The sequence below is a fragment of the Mizuhopecten yessoensis genome, unplaced genomic scaffold (genome assembly GCF_002113885.1).
Source record: "Mizuhopecten yessoensis strain PY_sf001 unplaced genomic scaffold, ASM211388v2 scaffold2995, whole genome shotgun sequence".
NCBI lineage: Eukaryota > Metazoa > Mollusca > Bivalvia > Pectinida > Pectinidae > Mizuhopecten > Mizuhopecten yessoensis.
This window is the reverse complement of record NW_018404823.1, coordinates 612,445-633,283: the sequence shown is the minus strand read 5'-3', so window position 1 is coordinate 633,283 and position 20,839 is coordinate 612,445. Positions and strand designations below refer to the sequence as shown.

The 20,839-nt window shown below is 33.6% G+C and overlaps 1 protein-coding gene across 3 annotated transcripts; it reads right to left on the bottom strand.

The window, feature by feature from the left end:
• Positions 1 to 75: 75 nt before the first annotated feature.
• Positions 76 to 14,479, bottom strand: LOC110446770. 3 transcript variants are annotated; one of them, XM_021492070.1, is made up of 11 exons: positions 14,338 to 14,479; positions 13,013 to 13,090; positions 10,872 to 11,888; positions 9,982 to 10,295; positions 9,419 to 9,532; positions 8,852 to 8,962; positions 7,240 to 7,443; positions 6,708 to 6,791; positions 5,922 to 6,032; positions 2,423 to 2,469; positions 76 to 2,146 (listed from the first exon to the last, which is right to left on the bottom strand). In XM_021492070.1, the coding sequence occupies exons 3-11, from the start codon at positions 11,821 to 11,823 to the stop codon at positions 2,008 to 2,010; spliced, it is 2,076 nt and encodes a 691-aa protein (XP_021347745.1). In that variant the 5' UTR covers positions 11,824 to 11,888; positions 13,013 to 13,090; positions 14,338 to 14,479; the 3' UTR covers positions 76 to 2,007. The 3 variants fall into 3 exon arrangements, with proteins under 3 accessions (XP_021347745.1, XP_021347742.1, XP_021347743.1); XM_021492067.1 differs by having other exon boundaries at positions 13,023 to 13,090; XM_021492068.1 differs by lacking the exon at positions 13,013 to 13,090.
• Between the last annotated feature and the right edge of the window lie 6,360 nt (positions 14,480 to 20,839).

Genomic DNA, 20,839 nt, shown 5'->3' with positions numbered 1-20,839 from the left:
ACTTGAACGTGCAACAGAAGTCGATAAACATTTACACTGACGTGTAATTAATTACATTAATAAGACAATACTATACGCTTCATATGTTTATTCATCACCACAAAATCACTTAACATATCCAGTATAGTAATGGTATCATACAGACATGTTCCAAACATATCTCTAGTTTCAATACATACTAATTTGTATAACTATACAACAGAATAACATGTTTACATAAAATACAATCAAATGATTTATAATCGCTATATCTGTTTATGTTTTTTTACCTGGTGGTTACGGTCATATGCTGACATTGTCCCTTGGTTATGGGGATGCGCTAGAGCAATTGTCATCGCACTGAAATAGCATACCATGGACCACGTACAATGTGTATGATAGAGTCACTGACGTAAATCCAAATTTAATATGTAAATAAAACAAAAAAATGTTTGGAAATATTTTAGATCTTGTGAAAATGCGTATCATATCCTTAACGTTGATACCTTTACATGCACATAAAACACATTATCAAATGAAACTGGAATTTAAGATTCTTAATTTGAACCCAGAGACTAACCATCAGACACTGTAGAATATCATAACTTATGGTCATATTATTCTGACAAAGGACTGTGTAAACATAAAGGACATAACAAACGGAAGGAACAAGTGTGTCTGATAGAACAGAAATCCCGGCCTATAAAATGGGACCTATAAAAAGTATGTTATAATTTAAACTGGTAGAGAACAAAATTAAAAATTCATGATATGTTAAAAAATTCGAAAAACAAATAATTGTACTTCGAAATCGATAAAGAATATAATTACAGGAAAGTTGTATAATTTAAAACAATGCATGCTAATAAAGGGCATGTTAAATGCTGTCCACTGCAGATGGCGGTTTCTTTTAGGCGTATGTTTGGTTTTACTTCCACTTTGTACTCTTTAGTAGAAGTTGGTGATATTTACACTTTTTTCCTTTAGTAACCAAAGCATACAATTGTTAGAGGAAAAAACATTCTCTAATAAACCATTCATTCAAAAACGAAATACAAATAAAATAAACGAATACTTTCAACTGTTTAACAACATTTCGCATGAAATAAAGATTAGTAATGCAAGGATAGCAGAAATGGAATAACATAGAATACATTCCTTAAAAATGGTCACAAAAATAAATTCAATTCAGTTGATCATTGACACTTCGGGGTATTTTGTCTATCCCATCACTGCTTTGGATTTTATCACACTGTCCCCTTGTTTTGAAATTCTGTTTGTAGAAGCCATTACACTTTGTGATGAATAATGAGGTTCTATACACATGTACTACAAGCGATATATATGAACAACATCCTTCCCTACTTAATCTTTTCAGTTTTTGAGATTTGTTCAGTAATTAAAAATGTGTGATTAAAGTCGTATAATTCATGAGTGCGAAGCACAAGTGAAATATCGGTTTATTCTGCCAAAGGAACAAAATAATATAGATCTTAACAGTAAATTATTATTATTATACGACTATAGCATGTTTTGAAAATTGCGGAAAGTAGCAGTGTATTATTTATCATTGCTTACCAGAATATATTATCAATTGTATATTTATACTGACCGAAAGAAAGTCGAGGTTAACATCACATTTTCATGATGATTGTTTTGTTTTGCTATGTTTTCAAATATCTTTCCTTTATTTAACAGTAAAAATACAAAAAGTGGATTTTTCCTTTACAAAACAATTTTAGATTATTGTAAAGTCTCATTTAGACCTTATCAGGCAAATGTAAACATTAAAACAAAGTGTCAACATTTAAGTATAAAACCCCTATTTGGCAAATAGGGTTTATTATTATTAATCTTGAGAAAATTATTAGAAAATCAAAATGGATGACGGTAATATGATGAAAACAAAACGTTTCCACCATCAGACAAAACCAAATGTAACAGACGATGTATACAATGAAATGTAATTGACATACATGTAAAAGTATCCGGCGGATCCCTGTAACCTCCAAACCTTGTTTTTTATTTTCACACTAATGTTTCTTTTATCTCCTTTCCTCTATCGTCGGTATGGTTGTCAGTCTGTGAACCTCTGTCTAAGCGCTGAGTTTCTGATAACTGAACTAACTGGAATGATCTTGATATATCGGCGGTTGAAACACGAGCTCTGTTTAAGAACGAGATGAAAACATGTTTGTATAGAGTAAGTATTCGATGACATTTTAATATAGGAGTACGAGAAGCGGAAATCAATACTTTAATTCGAACGAGATATATCTTTTTATCAATTAATCCCTTTTCAACCATCAGTGGAACAATTTCAAATAATAGAAAAATGTCGAGATTTAATCAATCCTTGTTTAAACGGTCCCTTACATAACTTGATTTGCTATATGTATTTGATTTAAAAGTGAATAATATATCAATGTAACATGCATTGTACCTCTGGACAGCGATCGGGATTTCTTGGTCCACGTCAGAACCCCTTTCCTGCAATGACATTGTAATCAAGAGATATATGTAGGGAATGTTGATTTGCACAGGTTGACCTTTCTAGACCAGTCTGATTCTGTCTTCACTGTGTCATTTCCCCTATTAACTGTGTTTACTCCATAATAATCTGATAAACTTTAATATCAAAGTTGTACTTTATACACCAACAATGTACGTAATAAACGTGTTATAACGTTTCAAGATCGACTGGTCCCTTAGTTACGCTATAACTGAGTGAACAATTTGTATAGTTAATCAGTACAACGATGTGACGAAATTGTATAATGAATAATAATAAATCTTATAGAAAATATCTGAAAAGTATTAGTGTAATTTGAAAATGTATCGAAGGAGTGGATTCCCTTTTGTTAATGGACTCTAACTATATGGAAGACATGCGTAATCAATAAGGGTATAGTTTGTACGTTTGTTCAAGTGAACAAGGAATTGCATATGACAAAACTTTGAAGTGCACTCCAGTAAACTTCAGTGTTAACTCTAGTTCACTTAAGTGTTAACTCCAGTGCACTACAGTGTTTACCAAAGTTTAAAAGACTGAAGTACATATTTCAATAATCGTTTATAATGAAATGGGTTCCTTTCAGATATGAAAATTGAAAGAGAAAGGAAAGAATCATTCAACTGAATATTTCATAATATCGAATCAACGATACACATATTTTTTGTTTTTTGATTACTTAAAATTTCAACTGAACATATACTCCCTGCTGTACATGTACAAAGATAAATTGTACACTCTTGTGTTTATAGAAAATCTATAAATATCTGTACTATTTCCGAGAAAAAGGTTTAAAAGTACACTTTATCATAGTTAAATTCACATCACATTTCATATCAATGTTGTAGTGTCAGGATAGGGGATCAGTATCTGTTATGTGATATGGGTAAATGTGGGAAGTTTTCCTATAATTTTATACTTTTTATGAAAGGTTGTTTATACAAACAAGTCAAGAAAAGATAAAATTCAAGAAAAATCTTATATCATGGCATGGCACTATATATAGATAAAAGGTAAAGCTCAGGCTAAAGATGTGTAATTAATTTAAGTTCGTTAATCCCAAGTTGTCTTCTTATAAGAAAATTAAGAAAAAAAACTATGAGCTAGTCTGATTTTGATTTCTTTGTTATATATGTATACACCACGTCAGGTACATGTACATGCTGATGGTTGAATAACAAAATACATCCCCCAATCACCAACCCCTCATCTGGGTCTACTGTGTTCCCCACACTAACTTAGCAGTAATGAATTAACACTTGTTAAAATGATGACAAAATTCATGGTTGCAGGGTTCAAGCACATGTAGGTAAAGTTAAATATACACGTACAAAAATGAAATAAGTTGATCGATTTACTAATAAAAATTCAAATCAATTAAGGGAACATCAAGTTTTAATCATACAGTTTCAACTTTCCTTCAGTGGTAGATTTAAAGATGGTTGTTAGGGCAATGTAACCACCCACTGACACATATTTTGTTCAATATGATATCTACCTGAGAATATATGGGCAATGACTACCTACTGACCATTCACTTGTGGTCACATGGGGTTCTGATGGGCTGTACCTAATCTTGAACTACTTGGTTGAACGCAATTAATCCTGTCAATTAATCCATGCCATTGTCTGTCCAGTAGATACACAGGTAAATCAGTACACGGGTACGAGGTAAGATATTGTGTCTGTCCCTTCGTCAGGAAATTACAGCCTCGGGCACAATTCTTTTTCAAAAATGGTTTACAAACTTGGTGTGACATAGGTAGTCGGCACTAATTGATACCACACCCCAGCATCAATTAATGGGTCTAAAAGGTCAATTAGGACATTAAATTTGAAAATTTCATAATAAATCGGAAAGGATTATGAGAAGGTTAAATCAATAAAACAATGTTAGTACTTTTTTGAAAACACACTCAAATCTGTTCTTATCCAAATGATATCCAAGGACTTGGAACAGTCATCATTTGTAGTTAATTTCTCATTTTTGAAAACAGAATTACACATATATATATATATATATATATATATCACTATGGTATTCGTTCATAACTTATATACACTATGAATAAGCGAGCTGTCAATACCATTAGTTGTTTATTTTGATTGGATAATACAAATTCTTAGTTTTTAGACATTTTTAAAGTTTATTCTTACATTTAATTTTCATAGAAGACATGTAGCTATATATATATATTTTCTTACTAGAAACACAGACTTGGACAGGATCTAATTCCGTACTAGAAAATTACACACTTCTTAAAGAATCGGTATTATTTGGTGTTTAGTGTTGTGTTGTTTTTTTAAAGAAAATCTAAGTTTACTTAAAAAGATTACAAAGAGACAATTGAAAAGATTATGACATTCCTATGAAAATACAAATCATTGGTGCATAGTGATTTGTTAATGGTCTGAGGACCATCCACACCCTCCGTTGCAGAGATAGAGAGAGAAACATAATTTCTACAGCTGGTGTGTAAACTGTGCTTTTACCTGTAGAAAAGTCATTTTGGAAACCCGACATATTTACATGTTTCTAAATAAATCTTTTGTTGGAATTCAGATCTGCATTCCTGTAACTACAATACATTGCTACCCATCATGCATGAGACAATATATGTAGTTATATAATTACCTACATGAGCTTTCCAATTTTTTTCAAAATGAATATACAGAAAAAGACTTATGATTAACTATCATGTACTATTAATCTAACCATAGATTTGTATATTTTATGTAGATGTAATACCGTTATAACTACACAGGAACTATTAAATGGTGATTATATCTTTAGGTACCATGGATCCAAGTCGGTGCATGTGCTAATAAGTTAATAGGTCATCACGCTCGGTAGTTATTATGCTATTATGCTATTTTCACATAAATCATTTTATGTATATGAATATGTAACATCTAATATTTTATTTATTTATTTATTTATTGAACAGACGGGAGGAGAGAAAACAACTGATTAAAATTAAGGCCAGAAATAAAATGATAAAGAAAATTGTCTTGCGAACTGTAGTTAACTCCAGTGCACGTTGATGTGAACTCCAGTTCACTTCAGTGTTAACTCCGATGTCCAACAATGTGAACTTCAGTGCACAAGCTAGTGAACTGGAGTTCACTTTTCTTGTTAACTCCAGTGAACTAGGCTACCAAGTTAAGTTTTCTCCAAACTGTAGGTTAAGGTCGTTACTCGTGAATTGTACATTACCGCATCAAATGCAAAATATGCAATCATCATTTTTTGATAACAATGTTCTTTAATGTTATTTTGTTTGAAATATATTGTGTTTCCTACATATTTGATCCAGTGATTATATATAGTATCAAATCCCAACATAAATAAGGTATATATAAATAGGAAAACATCGAACACTACAGTCACACAAACACAATTTCTTAGGCAGCTGTGGATAGAACATACCTTTGCTCTCACTGATTCTGAAACCTCTAACAACAATTCCAGTTTGGGAAGATGCGAGTCTCTTCTTATTTTCCAGGTACCCTCTTCTTCTTGACTGCTGTAATCATCAGTCTGTTGGAGACAGCATATGTTTACTTATTAGCTATGAGTTGCTTTTCCTATCATTAGCATCATTGTTATTAATATCGATAATAAGCCTTGGCACCGATATTCCCTTGTTCTGCGAAATACACATATTTAGTGAAATGCTTTTGGATTTTCATGGATTGAAACACGACTACGTAATGAAACTTAGGTTTTCCCTCCCTGTTTCCCATTGTTCTCTATACGGTAATGATATATCATCTAAGGTCGAATACTACTACTACTAATAATAATAATTCGAGGTTCTTATATACCACTTTATCACAACCTAGTCCATAGGTCGTCTCAAAGCGGTTCACAAATTAGTATCCGTGGTTATAGGGCCTTTGCAACCAGCCAATATTTTTCTCAACTTCTTTGGGAGCATGCAACCGGTGCTGCCATTTCGGCGCTCACAGCTAGCATTCTACAATTCCTGCAATGCCCAACCACGTACTCATTTACATCTGAGTAGACTGAAGCAAGCGGAGTAAAGTATCTTGCTTAAAGATTCAACACAGTGCCGTGACGTGACTCGGACCCGCAACCCTTCGGTCACGATCCCGGTGTCCTACCACTAGACTATCGTGCCTCCACGTAGTGGATGCTTGTTCTAAAAATACGAAATCCATTCTAAACACATAGTGAACGTCGTATAATTACCTTTTTGTCAGCAAAAGAGTATGCTCTACTGAAATACCCATTGGAGCTGTAGCCATCATCTGTTACGTTTGGTGGGGTATTAGGCTTCAATAACAAATATACGAGTGTACATTACAAATGGTGAATGTGTCATCGATAAATGCATATACCTTAGGATGAATTGTGTACACTTTTGCTAAGGTGTCTTTTGCTGATTTGTCTGGAGAGACTCCGAACATAACTCGAAACCTCGAGTGGGCGAAGAAATAATATTTTTCCCTTCAGGTTATCAATTTTAACCCATTTAGCATGCTGTTATAGGTGAGGTATAATACAAAGAGATAGAAGGAACACTGAAACTGCATTCTAATTAATAAATTTATTTTAAATATATATCTATTGATGAAAGTAAAATATTCAAACACGATGCTATGCCTTCAATATCCTTTGAAATCCTCATCAGAATGATAAAAATATAAGGGTGAATACTCATGCAATATGACGATAATGTCTTAATAATTTTTTTATCGAAGATTTTATTTTTAACATTTACCCAGTCATACATTCCTAGTTCGTCGTCGTCTGAAGTCATTTCTGCCCGATTACATTGTATACTGGTTGGCATTTGTTTTCTACGTGGTTGGAAAAATGAAGTATCTGACGTGAATCCGTCCACTGAGCTGAGTGAAATCTGATCGGTGTTGTAACCTGTAGAATCCTCACTGTACAAACCATTTTTGGTAGACGACAACGGCATCTGTCAAAAGGTAACCACACAAAAAATGACATGTTAAAATTCACGGAATAAACGGTAGAAAGAATATTTTAAGACGGTTATTTATGTATACTTAGTAACAGAGGTATCATATTACTGGATACATGAAACACAACAATTTTGGGTTCTTTCTAAAGGTACTGTTCATTGTCGTTATAATTCACCTAATTGTGATCGATGATTGGATCAATAAACATGCATATAATTACTCATGTCTCCAAATCGCAGTCTGAATTATGATTAGTATTCTTGTCCTGAATACATTATGAAAAGTAAAAAAAAATCAAAGTTAATAACATGAAATGATATCGATGTAATGTATTGTAAAGCATATTTAATTTTTGAACAAAAACAATATTTAGCATTTGTATTTATAATTCTGTCTGTAAGGGCATGGACTCAATTCTATGAACTTGTTACATTTATCAATATAAGGCAGCTGACGTCATAACTGAGAAATAAATCTGAGAAAAAAATCAAAACATTAAGCATTCAGTGATAGAAAGTTTTTCCCAAGCACAGGTTGTTCCAAGGAATATAATTGAATAAAATCAAAGGAGAAATGAGTGATTTCAAAATGTACTTGATCTAGGTTTGGAGAAACACGAGTATTGAATTCATTGGAATAAATATTGCATTGAATGACCAGTGTCGTCTTCATCAGTATTAGATTGTCGATCATTTTGTTGTGAGTTTCCTATACGCGTCCGTACTATCTGGTGTACATGTAAAAATACATATGACCAAATGCAAATATTTGTCGGTTTTCAAATGCTAAGTTAAGACATGTTTCTTGATTTGTATTCATAATTACAACCTTTAATGCTACAATGTGTATTTACAAATGCAAATTGTCAACATAATTAATGATGAATCAACAATTGTTCAAAACCGGAACTTATACTTAACATTTTTAAAATTATTACAACACTTACACACAATTAAATAAATATATATGACTTAATGCTTAATTAGGAAGAGACTCTGGATTAAGTGGAAAACTCCATAGGATTGATCCCAAATTTTGTGTTTTGAATTAAACATACTTGTCTCTGTATATAAGTGTACATACTAGTCTCGTCTTTGCAGAGACAAAGAGTACCAGGTAAGATCAAATTTATCTTCATTGGATGAAATGATTATAAATCAGTAATTGCTCAGAAAAGATATGGTATAACCATTATACTATTATAATATATCAAGAATGCACAGTTTTGATTTATGCCTCAGTAAGAATTGCATCCATACGTCGGCTGCATCGATGTCTGTACCTTTAAAGATATCTAATTAGTCAATATCTAATTTCTGGTCTGTTGGGAACCGAATGACTAGAAATACATTGAAACAATACCATTTTCAAAAAATATTTTATTTTGTTAATAAAACTTACTTCAAACTGTCCAAATGTCCATGGTATTTCAATACCACTTGATATTACCAGTTGTCGCTTGGAGCCTTCATCAGCACTTTCCCATTCATCATTTGCATCTTCTGAATTGGCCTTTCAATCGCAAAATTGCATCTTTACTTTATTAAATGTCTATAACGTACATAGTCGAAATTATAAATGAAAGAAGAAGTTAGATGGACACTAATCAGATTCACCTCAAACTGAGTATGAAAGAAAAAGTATAATTACTAGCCACGAACCCGTTGTACATTAGATCAAGGGAATTTATCAAGTTTGACTTCATATCAAAACAACTAGCCAACATAAAGTAAAACCTCAAATGCAGCTGTGCTCACACACAGGTACAATGTAGCATTGATAATTGTTTTAGGAAAACAAATCCATTCTACTTCAACAGTAGATTAGACTAATTCGGATTTTCTAACGTTGTCCCCCTAAGTATCACCGATGAGTCATACATGTAGAAATACGAGATAACTGTATGATGCAGTGGAATACTTTTCAGCATACTGTATCTATTACAAAAGTTTAAAAGCTAATAATTACCCTGACGCCATAACTTTTGGCGTTTCTAGTCATTGGAGATCTTTTTTCTTGAGGACTCATATGTTTTGCTCTTGCAGTCTGTTTCCAATGACGTTTTTGTCTAACATCAGTAACCTGGTAGCATGACAATATACAAAACATGAGTAATATGTACAGATATGAACATATATATGTTACATAATTCTATTAGCCATTTGTCTCAATATTCTTTCAGATCTAAATTGGTTCTAACATTTCCCGGTGAAACCAGTGTGAATAAGTCACTAGATGGTAAAATATGTTCAGATGATATTCTTTATATCGTTGCTCCGTACAAAATTACAAAATATTGCTGAAAAAAAAACCTTTAGAGAAGAAAACATAATTTTCAAATTACTAAAAAAAATAGCATTCTTAATGTCATGCGTTTCTTATTTCGGGATAAACAATACCCATGCAAGTTATGTGTAACCGCTTTTCCTGTCCTGGTTATGTATATTGCTATCAATGCAAGAAGTTAATTAAATTTTCAAGAAATGTTTAGGACGGTCAGAATGAAATTGTCAATACTACTTCATATTTACCCTACTGGTGTTTGCTGCGATCTCGGTTGAAATATTTCGAATGTTGTTTGTCGTATCGCTGACTTGACACACATTATCGATGCATTGTCTCCGGTCAAACTGAGAAAGGTTGAAAGGAATTTTATCAACAGCATCTTCCTCGTCTCTCTCTAAGGGAAGCAGTTCGGGGTCACTATTCGCTGATGAGTCGCTGCTTGACGCCGTAGGCAACGTGTACTTAATGCCATGTTTGTGCATTAAGTGACAAAGCTGTTTGAATTTGTCGAAACCATGAATCCGTAACGGAAACGACTTCTTGAGCTCTTTATTTTGTCCTGAAAACACAAGGAATAAACTAGTATTTTCAATATTACATGTTTCAAGAAGCCGTCTTTATTAAAGTGCAAATGTAGCAATATAGAAGTGACGCTATGATTTGGAATATACACCTACCTGCAATTGGGGAAATACTATTATATAAGACTTCAGGGGAAGATGTTTCTTTATTAGTCGATACTGAAATTTCCATATCGTTCTGAAATACACCATCTTGAGTTGTTTAATAAGCGTCCTCAAATCCAGTTGAATCGGACAGGAATATCAGGATATAACACATTCTTCATAATATATAATTATAAACTATCGGAGAAATCATCGCTGACCGACCGTCTTCGCAACACATACTATGTGCAAAACGACTTCAACGCCTTCTATTGGGAAACATGACGCCGAAGGGAACATATTCATCTAACTAACTAATACGTTCAACCGACGACAATTATATAAAATGACTTTAGATTACTACACGTTTGTCATGGTCATATATATATAATGTTTTCATGAGTCCGAAAATCCCTGAAAATGATACTATAATTAGTGACTATCGTAATTGCAGTACATTTGTTTCCTACCTTTTCGGCGCTTCGAATTGCTTTGCTTCAGCAAGCTGACAAGCTCCTCGTGGTTTTCGTTCTGGTTCTCCACGATCTTTGTTCCGGTGGCTTTGATAACACTTTCTGTATGTAAGCCGGTTTGTGTCAGTATGACTTTCATCTGCTCTAGATGTTCCCTTCGTTCGTCTTGATCATCCATTCGCCATCCCTGTATCATTGTCTTAAACTGATCTACCTTTTCATCTGGAAGTCGTAAAGACTTGAGTCTCTCGCTTTCCCGTCGAACACATGGACTTTTTAATAATCGTTCGAATGCCCCCGTTAAACACTCCCAATAGGTATCGAAGTCCTCATCACTTATTTCAGCAGCCGGCTGGTGAACGAGAAAATTTCTGCAAATCTTAATCCGTAACATGTCATCGGCTTCCAATTGAACACTTTCCAATGGAAGTTTATGAAAATCGGATATTGGCCTAAAATCCATTCCTTCGAACAATATGAAGCACAGTACGGTGATATCTAAGTCAAATATACTCGGGTCACCACTCTCAGGATAGAGTTTGGCAAACTGGATTTTGCTTAGTAGCTTTTTGTCGCGATTCTTTTTACGAAATCGATTTTCTCTTGATTGCAAATATTTATGAAAGATAGGACCTTCCAATAAAACTTGAATTGAATTACGTAATTTGACAATGTCCTGTTCGTTTTTAGACAAATCAAACGCTAACGAACCGATGTCTTGAAGTACTAGATCATCTAGGTCGTCTAACGAAGGGACAGGTTGACCTTCTGGAAATACCAAGGGGACGATTTCAGCATCCGTATTTGTGCGTATTGTTTCTTCATTGCTGAACATCTGATACGTAAACAACTTGTCTGTAATACACTTTCGTAATGTCTTAGGACCTCGCGTTCCCAAGTACATTCCCAGCAACGCATTGTTCATCTGTTCTTTTGAAAACACGCCCATATTGTTCGATGTTTATTTTGGTTTACGCGTAACCTTATTTAGATTTGTGCTTGCTGTTCTTTGACCTGGAAGACACAAAACATTTTTATATACATATATCATTTTGATGCTGACCTACAATTTGTAGTTTTGAAAACAATATAAACCACGCTCATTTCAAAATACAATTGCATTGATAAAAGGTTTGTTACATTAATTCATTTTCTATTTTTGTCTTTATATACAGACAAACGACTAAGCGAAGTGACGCTTAGCTATTTATAGTCCCGTTGTCTCGTATAGCTTGATGATTGAATTAGTGTCCCTTCGTGGCGAGGGTAGTATACATTAGTGTGTACCTTGAACGAAAATACAAATGTATTTATCAGTATTATATATGATCAAAAAACAAAAATGTCGAATACCGCATCAAAATCAGTCAGACCAATACCGCGATATTGACGTGTAAATTGTATGATTTTCACCTGTCCTTCTTCTAACTAGCATAATCGTAACTCGACATGGATGGGACCTTATCGGCTGTGACGTCACAAGTTCAACGACTGTTGCAGCCGCCATGGACGGAATAGACGAGAGCGAGAACAGCCATACAGCGGTTTGATATGAGTTTTGAGGAATCAATTTAAGCTAAAGATGACATTATGTATACCGTATATACATTCATATCATTTATTAGAATTTGCAGACAGTGATTTTGATTGACCCAAACTGACGACTCTGAAGGGGGTAACACAGACTGGTAGCAATGTATGACCAGTTTCTGAGCACTGATGAGAAAGATCTATGACGGATTGCCATGCCCATTTCCCTAAAGCTGTGATCGAATAGTGCGCGCTTGCCACCGTGTACTGTCATGACGCGACCTCGGGTATTTTTTATACAGGTAGCTCTATCGGAATCCCAATCGAATTCAAGGCCATGGCTATTGACGCATGCGTTTCACGATAATAAAGACTCAACAAAATTATTATTTCGCGTTATTTCTATGAATTTAAAACAAATAATATGCTGTTTATAACACAAAATTGTACAATCATTACCAACAAGTTTTGAAAGTATTTAATTTTCTTTACAACTGCCTGTGTCAAGCCGTAACCTGCTTTGTTACAAAACAGGCATCTTGATTTTGTTTTTTCTGTACCTATGAATAGCACAATTATATATATAATTATCGAATAGCATATCTTACACGTCCTTACTTTGTCTGCAGTCTTCCAGCATTTCAAACAAGTGAGACTGTCTTCAATGATGAATTTCCCCGTTTTTTCTGTAATATATTTGCGATAATAATAATTTCTGCATGGCCTTGGTTTCATTCTGACTCGACAATTCCACAGTTGTTTGTAATTCAGCACATTTGTTTGGGTATAAATAATAGGCAATTAGAGGGTAAAGCTATTCAATGCATCAATATCATTTAAAAGGATGTCTTATCTACAAAGCATAGCTGTGATGTACACGTGTACGGGGATTTGTTGATATAATTACTCAATAAGATAAGATAAGACGCGCTTACGTAAATTTGACTCAATTTTTAATCCATTGCTTTGTGTTGTTTATAGAAATTTCATCATATTTTCAAAAGATAAATTTATTAATAGAAAGTATAAAATTTACAGTCACTTGATTAACGAATAATGTACAGACACAGATTCATTTAGATAGCATCCTCATGTGTGTTCGGACACCCGCATACAGCTAATCGTTTGCCTCCACAATACCAGCTCATTTAATCATTGAAATTGTAAAAACAAAACCATATTCATGTATGTAGCACTTGGAATATAACCTACACTAGTAAGTGACGATGAAATATGTCACATAAATAGTTAAACAGCTCGCATAATGAACTCACGATCGAAACCTCCCGGCATATTCCTACAGGGCTGTTTTGACAGCGTTAAACTTGTGACGTAAGAGATGTTGGCTACCCATATCGGAGCGATCGCCGCTGAGCCAAAGGTGTTTGTTTTTTTTTCAGATAATTCGCAATATCTCTGTAACTCTATAAATCGGAGTCAATTACGACGTTCACACTTTCTTAGCCTTTTATTGTGAAATATGAAGTATTTTCATAGCTTGATGTAGCAAAACGTTCAGGGTACACTTTAACAACCATCTGCCTCTCGATACATAAAGCTGAAGGAACGGAAGTAGAATTGGAATTATATTGCAATCAGATATATACTTTATATTAAGACAATGATTTTACGTACACCTTATCAAACACGCCCAAGAATGCGCGCTCATAACACAATGCTATTAGGTATCTATATATATATACATATATCTTTGCAACAAAACGAAAAGAGGAATTCAGAACGTTAATATAGCAATTTGCTACGAGTTATGGTACTATCATCATTCGAGATAGCCAAAACATATTATGTACATATAAAAATAATCGGATATTGCATTATCTTAACATGACTCATACTAGTTTCGTGTGTATTGCTTGTCACGTGTCAATCAGGAAGAAATTTAACACTTCGTTTAACTAATTATAACACTCACAATTTCATGAATATCACATCTAATGTCCAATGTCACCTATGGAGACACTTTTCCTTTGGATCAGAAGGATGCTGAAGCCGTGTATTATCTGGTAAATGATATAAGCCGTGAGCAAATCGGGTTTACATCATTACTTCAACAATTACCTACGTCATCAGATGTTGTATAATCATAAATCACGTGATACACATTTGGGTATTTGGGTTTTCCAGTGACGTAGTTTGTTTTCGGCCAGATAAAAAAAAGACATGTTTCGTTGATAACATTATTTGATAATTAAAGGATAGGAAGCTGTTACCTTTTTATTGGTATAGGAAATAATGGCAATGTTATGGAACACCACATAGCAGTGAGCGAGACAGGGCATTTTCTACTAACCTGTGTTACAGACTAAACTGGATTTCTAAATAAAGAACATTGTCAACTTCCGGTGATACTGCACATTTACACATTATTATATCCCCAACAGCACAGGCTAGGTTGCAATTGGGGATGTAACATCACCGTTCCCAAAATGGGACTCTGTTTAGATAAAAATAAGCGTTATGTGAACCATAGTATCAATTCAAAAACTATTTGTTCATTTCTCATACATATTACAAGTTGGTATTTCCGACGCGTGATTCTATTAATAAGACTCGAAATACTATATGGGTCAATTTGATAATGCTGTCGTAAATTCGGTGTGTGCTATCGCGTCGCGTAGCTCGACGAGATCTCGTGGCGGCGCGGTCCACGGTCCAAGGGAGGTAACTTTCCCGAAATTCATCACAGTGTTTGGGGATAATTCATCGAAATTTAAATGTAGAAAAGGAGGCTATATCGACGGTTCCCTACGACAGCCGATATGTTTCTATATTGGAAACGTAATTAAAAACACGAATAATCTTAATAAAGAATCTAGAAACGGTACCTACGTGAAAAATACACATATTTGTATGACATACTGATCTGGGCTACAGCACGTGTGTGTAAAGCAGATGTAACCATGATAAACAAATGTCCAAAATAACATAATGCAAATCAAAATACAATACAGATTTTGTAGTGTTATATTTTCTTGATATCACTATAGTTTATGCTATGTAGTATGCATATATAACATATATTCACAATATTGTCTATCATTACATATATAACATATTTTTAAAATCTTAAACCACTACAAGGACAATTTACATATTGAGGGAAAGGACTTCGTATAAGTTGTTTAACTTAATCCCATAGTTAAATTAAAATAGATAAAATAGATAATATATTTTTAAATATTCAGGTATGAATAGTATTTATATAAGTTGCAAGCAGGAATAATTTTAGGCATTCATTATTAAAGGACTGAGTTTGGGAAGGGTCCAAACATACTGTCATTAATTTATCAGTCACTCTGTTATAAAAATGTTAGGTATTCAAAAACGTATCATATATAAGTTGCATGCAACTGCTGGGATCAATTTTCTTAATGAAAAGTGTTTAAATTAGAGTCCTATTTTAACACATCTGTTGCATTAACTATTAATAAGCACATGCCTGTGTCATATTGCATTTGGCACTCTATGAGCTATTTAAGACTATTAAAGATTTTCAACTTACGTTGGAAAAAAATAGTGTTCCCTATGATATTTTGTTTTGGTGGTGGTGGTGGTGGTGGTGGGGGTGATTGGATTAATGTTGCCTTTGAAACAAAATTATTTACAACTGCCTGACCATAAAATAAAAAGCCTAATATAACCTGTATATATGTGTACATTTAATTCAAAATGGCATGGTATAACAACCACTGACTACAAAATTCAACATAAAACATGACTATTAATAATGTTATCTCCCAATAAGAGAGGATCTTGACCTCCTAACTATAGAGCTACTCATTCCTCCAGGTTGATTTATCACAGTCAATACAAAGACTTGAAAAGTTTTCTTATTCTCAAAGTATGCCACTTACACATTCTGACATCTGCTTCATCGGTGCTGGTATATTTAAAATGTATTTAGCTATTCCTTGATATTATCCATCGTTGTATCACCAAACCCCTTTATGATACAAAACTCATGCCGGACAAATGGCAGTATAACATGATTTGTATTGACTATCTGCATAATTTATAAAGAGTCATCACTTGATGCTGTATCTCCAACAAAGAAGAGTTATGATGTAAGTTAGTCTGCACTTAAGTTATTTTCAAAAGCAATGGAGCAGAATCTAATAATCAATAATAATAAATAATCAATTATTTATCATAATTTCAATTATCATAAAAACACTTGTATTACTGTTGGGATTCAATTGTTGGCTCTCTTGATTAAAAAAATAAACTTATTTTACTGTGTAATCAGTCTAGTTATTAGTTTTGCTACACTTTCAGAATTATTTATTGGAAATAAATTCAAACTGCTTTAACTCCATTATAGGAACCGCAACTTTCGGAGGCCTGTAAACAGTAGAAAGTAGGTGGGACTCTTGACCTTAGTCAATTTTGTAAATTGTTATGATTGAATTCCTGTTTAAATGATAACATGTTTACCCTATGTGTATTCAGTGTGATACAATGGTTACCTTTGTTGTTTGGAAAACGTTACTCTGGTTTAATCACAATTGTTCATCAATCAAGACCATAATTATATTGATACATGAGAGCAACAAGTCAGGTAAAGCTGCTAAGAAAGGAATTGATTTACCAGTAAACAAGCCGATGCTTTATCATCCTGGTATTGGTATGTATGTACATTTGCAGACACTTGTTTTTGGTTCAGGGTCAAGACCAAAATTTAAAGACTACATTTTTTAACAATCTGTAGTATAACCCATGAGTTTCGAAATTAATGATGAGACATCTGTTTTGGGCTTTTTCATGGTAGAATTTGTCTTCGTGTAAATAGAAAATAAAGTAAATGTTGTGATGTATGCAACCGTTCTTTAAAACTGGCCACTCAGTACTTGGATAAAATGGACTTCCACTGCCGATTTGTCCTAGTCTGAAAAACAGAAAATAAAGTAAGGGTATATTTGCATTGTGCACCTGCACGTCAGTTACTGTATAACGTGTACATTCCGTGTTTGTTTTTCTCTTCGCCACACATGTATATGATAAAAATGTTACAACATGACGTTTTTCATACCAGATCCGGGATTAGCTCTCGCCCGAAACACAGGAGTTTGTTTTGAACAATATGTAAACATGTATGATATTGTATCGCATGACAACGTACTACATAGGTTGTTGTCTTATGATAAAATATCATTAACATTTTTACTTAATCCCTGTTGATCAAAACAAGCTCATATGGCCTATATCATGCCTTTTCAATGAATTTAGGAGACATGTTCCAATTTGGCAGTTTGAATGAGGAAAAAACTCTATCAACCTACATTGATGACTATGAACGTTTTTATTACTTACCCAGCTGTGCACAAACAGTTTATTTGTTTGTCCTCTCTTATTTAATGATTTGCACACACACAAATATTATGGTCGTCCGTCTTATGATGGAGTAATACACTTAACGCAGCCATCTCCAACAGCAGAGTGTAAAACACTTCTTTCAGAAAGTTTGATGTTTTTCATTTTTAAGTATTTTTGAGTTGTAGTTACATGTAGATCAGCTGTCGACATAAAAAGTGTCACGATGTATGGGCAAAATACAGGGGGGGCACATACTAAAATACCGTCAAGACGATTTACCCCAAAACACCCCAAAACACCTCACCCTGAAATACCGTTCTTTTAATCAAGCCAGACATATAATATATAAACAATGGATCTTTAATAATCACATCAACACTGTTCAAAAGTTTACTATAGTCTCACTTGCTTTGCTCTGACAACTGACATGATGTTCAAACTTTGCTGATATTCATTTTCTTGACGGCGTAACAAATTTCGCGTGACCGCTTTCAACATCATTTAGCGAAGTGTTAATTCGTCTATAGAGTTGAATAGTGTTCTTTCTATGCGGCACATCTCATACATACAAGGATACGCAACTAAAGGTATAGGAGCTAATAAAAAGTAACGCAGTTAAAAATGTTTTTTTAAGATAAATATTAAACGTTACGTTAAACGTAACGTTTAATATTTATATTACAAAAACATTCTAGTTCAATCAGCAACCATTCTTCTCAAGAGGCTTACTAAGCATGATGTCATCTTAAATGCACGTGTGTGACAAAGGTTATATTTTGGGAAATGCGTATTTTTGTAGACTAAACATTTTTGAGCGATGTTTGGCGTGATATTGATATAAAACTTAATGCAAGCTGTTCTACCTCTGGGAGGTTTTGTTAAATGGGCCAGGAAAAATAACATTTTTTTTAAGATTTTGTCTTTTTAGATACCTTAACAATGTTTATAGTTTAAACCGGTAAGTAGATTTTTCCTATGCAAGACAATTTTTACGCTTTCAAATTCGCATGTACACCTAATCAGGTGAAATGAAAACACAAAAATAAAGCGTCAACACACAAACACAAACGAAAATCTCAAAGTAATTTATATAAAATATTGCTCTGACGAATATTTACCAAAACAAATATGATCGGGTGATGATGATCAAACGATTCTTTAATGAGACAAACACAAACGTCACAGGCAAATGTGTGCAAAATAAACACAACACTATACAAATATCGATATATCCCGGATTTCGGTATCCTTTATATTTTGAATTTCACACAAATATTTCCTTCAGCTCGTCCTCTCAATCGTCGGTATTGATGTCGATATATAAACCTCTGCCTGGGCGTTGAGTTTCCCACAATCGGTCCTGATATATCAGCTGGATCACGAGTACTGATAAAGAATGAGTTGAGAACATTATATTTCATTTGAAACATTTGAATAACAATCTGAAATAGTAAACATAAATCTAGTACTCTCTATATAGGAAATGACATTTATTTTGGATATAATATTTTGTTCAATAGAAAAGAAATCAGACAATTGTTCACGTCTTGCACGATTCACCTCCCTTGATTAAAAATTGATTGATTTTTGTTTGTTTGTTGGTTTTTACGTCCTTTAAACAGCTATGGTCATTTGAGGACGTGCCAGGTTTCGGTAGTTGAGGAAAGCCGAAGTTCCCGAAGAAAACCACCGACCTAAGGTCAGTACCTGGCGTCTGCCCCACTTAGGCCTCTAGCCCGCGACCCAGTTATTGTTAAAAGTTTATAATTAATCCATTTGTTTCAAACCATCAGTTATAAAAATTCAAATGGTATAAAACATCGTGAGAATAACTGAAAAGTTCTAGTTCTTTTAACATTCCCTTATATCATTTGATTGCTTCGATTATTTAATTATGTACAAAATTATGTACCATTGTAACAAGATTCATTACCTTAGTAAACAACGTTCAGACTCTCTCCTTCTGAGGTTGTCTTCGACAATGACTAAACTGTCTTGGTCCATGTCAGGCCCCTTTCCCTAAAATAATATTGTAAGCAAGTACATGTTTGAATGTTACTTTTTCTGGCATCGGTTTAAGACATGCGTAATCAGAGAAGAATTGATAATTGAAAGAGATGTTAGTTTGTTACTAAATGAAACAATACAATCTTTTTAAGATTTTTTTCCTAAATCCTACTATACTGCATTTTAAGCATGATATACAAAAAGTCATCACTTTAATAATATCGTTCTTAAAAAATTCTGATTGAGTAATATTGTGGTTAATATTGCACATGTTGTAGCTGATTTGAAAAAAACCGGCACACATTTTGAATAACAATAGGAATACATCAATACAGTACTTATACACACCCCACATAATATGCAATTTCTGCAGTAATTACGAATAGAAAATCCCTTTATTCTGTTTGGGTTTGAATCATCTATCAACCTTTCAACTTCGGAATCACGTGTGTTCGGTCGTAATTCTCTGTTATCAGCTATTTCTTGATTGTTGAAAGTATCGTCCTGTTGGAGAAAACTCATTTTTTCTTACTTCATTACCTAAGAATAGGTGTTATTTTTGTGTTATTAAGTGTGTGATAAAAAGGCTCAGATTTTCTAATTGAAACAGCTATGTTCGGAAAATTATATTTAGAATGTATTGTGTTTTATGGTACGAATCCATTATCCTCTCTGAATACGAACTTTTACTTTTATTATCATTCAACCGTCACACTTCATAGCATTTTAATTTACTTAAATATTTCCTGTCTGTTTTTCCTTTAAATGTGAATTGTAATACATGTAATTTGTTATATGAAGTCATAAATCCCAGCTCTTCCTTTCAGATATGAAACGTATGCTCTTACAAATATTATCAACACTGGGCAATGGATATATGAAATGTACTTACCTCTATGTCTACAAAAGAACTTGCAGCACTGTCAAGTACAATGTTTTGTAAGCCAGTTATTACGTATTGGTCTCTGGTTGTGGATGAGTTCCTATTGAGGGAACTGAGATATCCATTTGAGGCGTAGCCATCGTCTGTTACATTCGGATTGGTTCGAGGCTTTAATTAACAGATGAATAACAAAAGATGTATAAAACGTGTG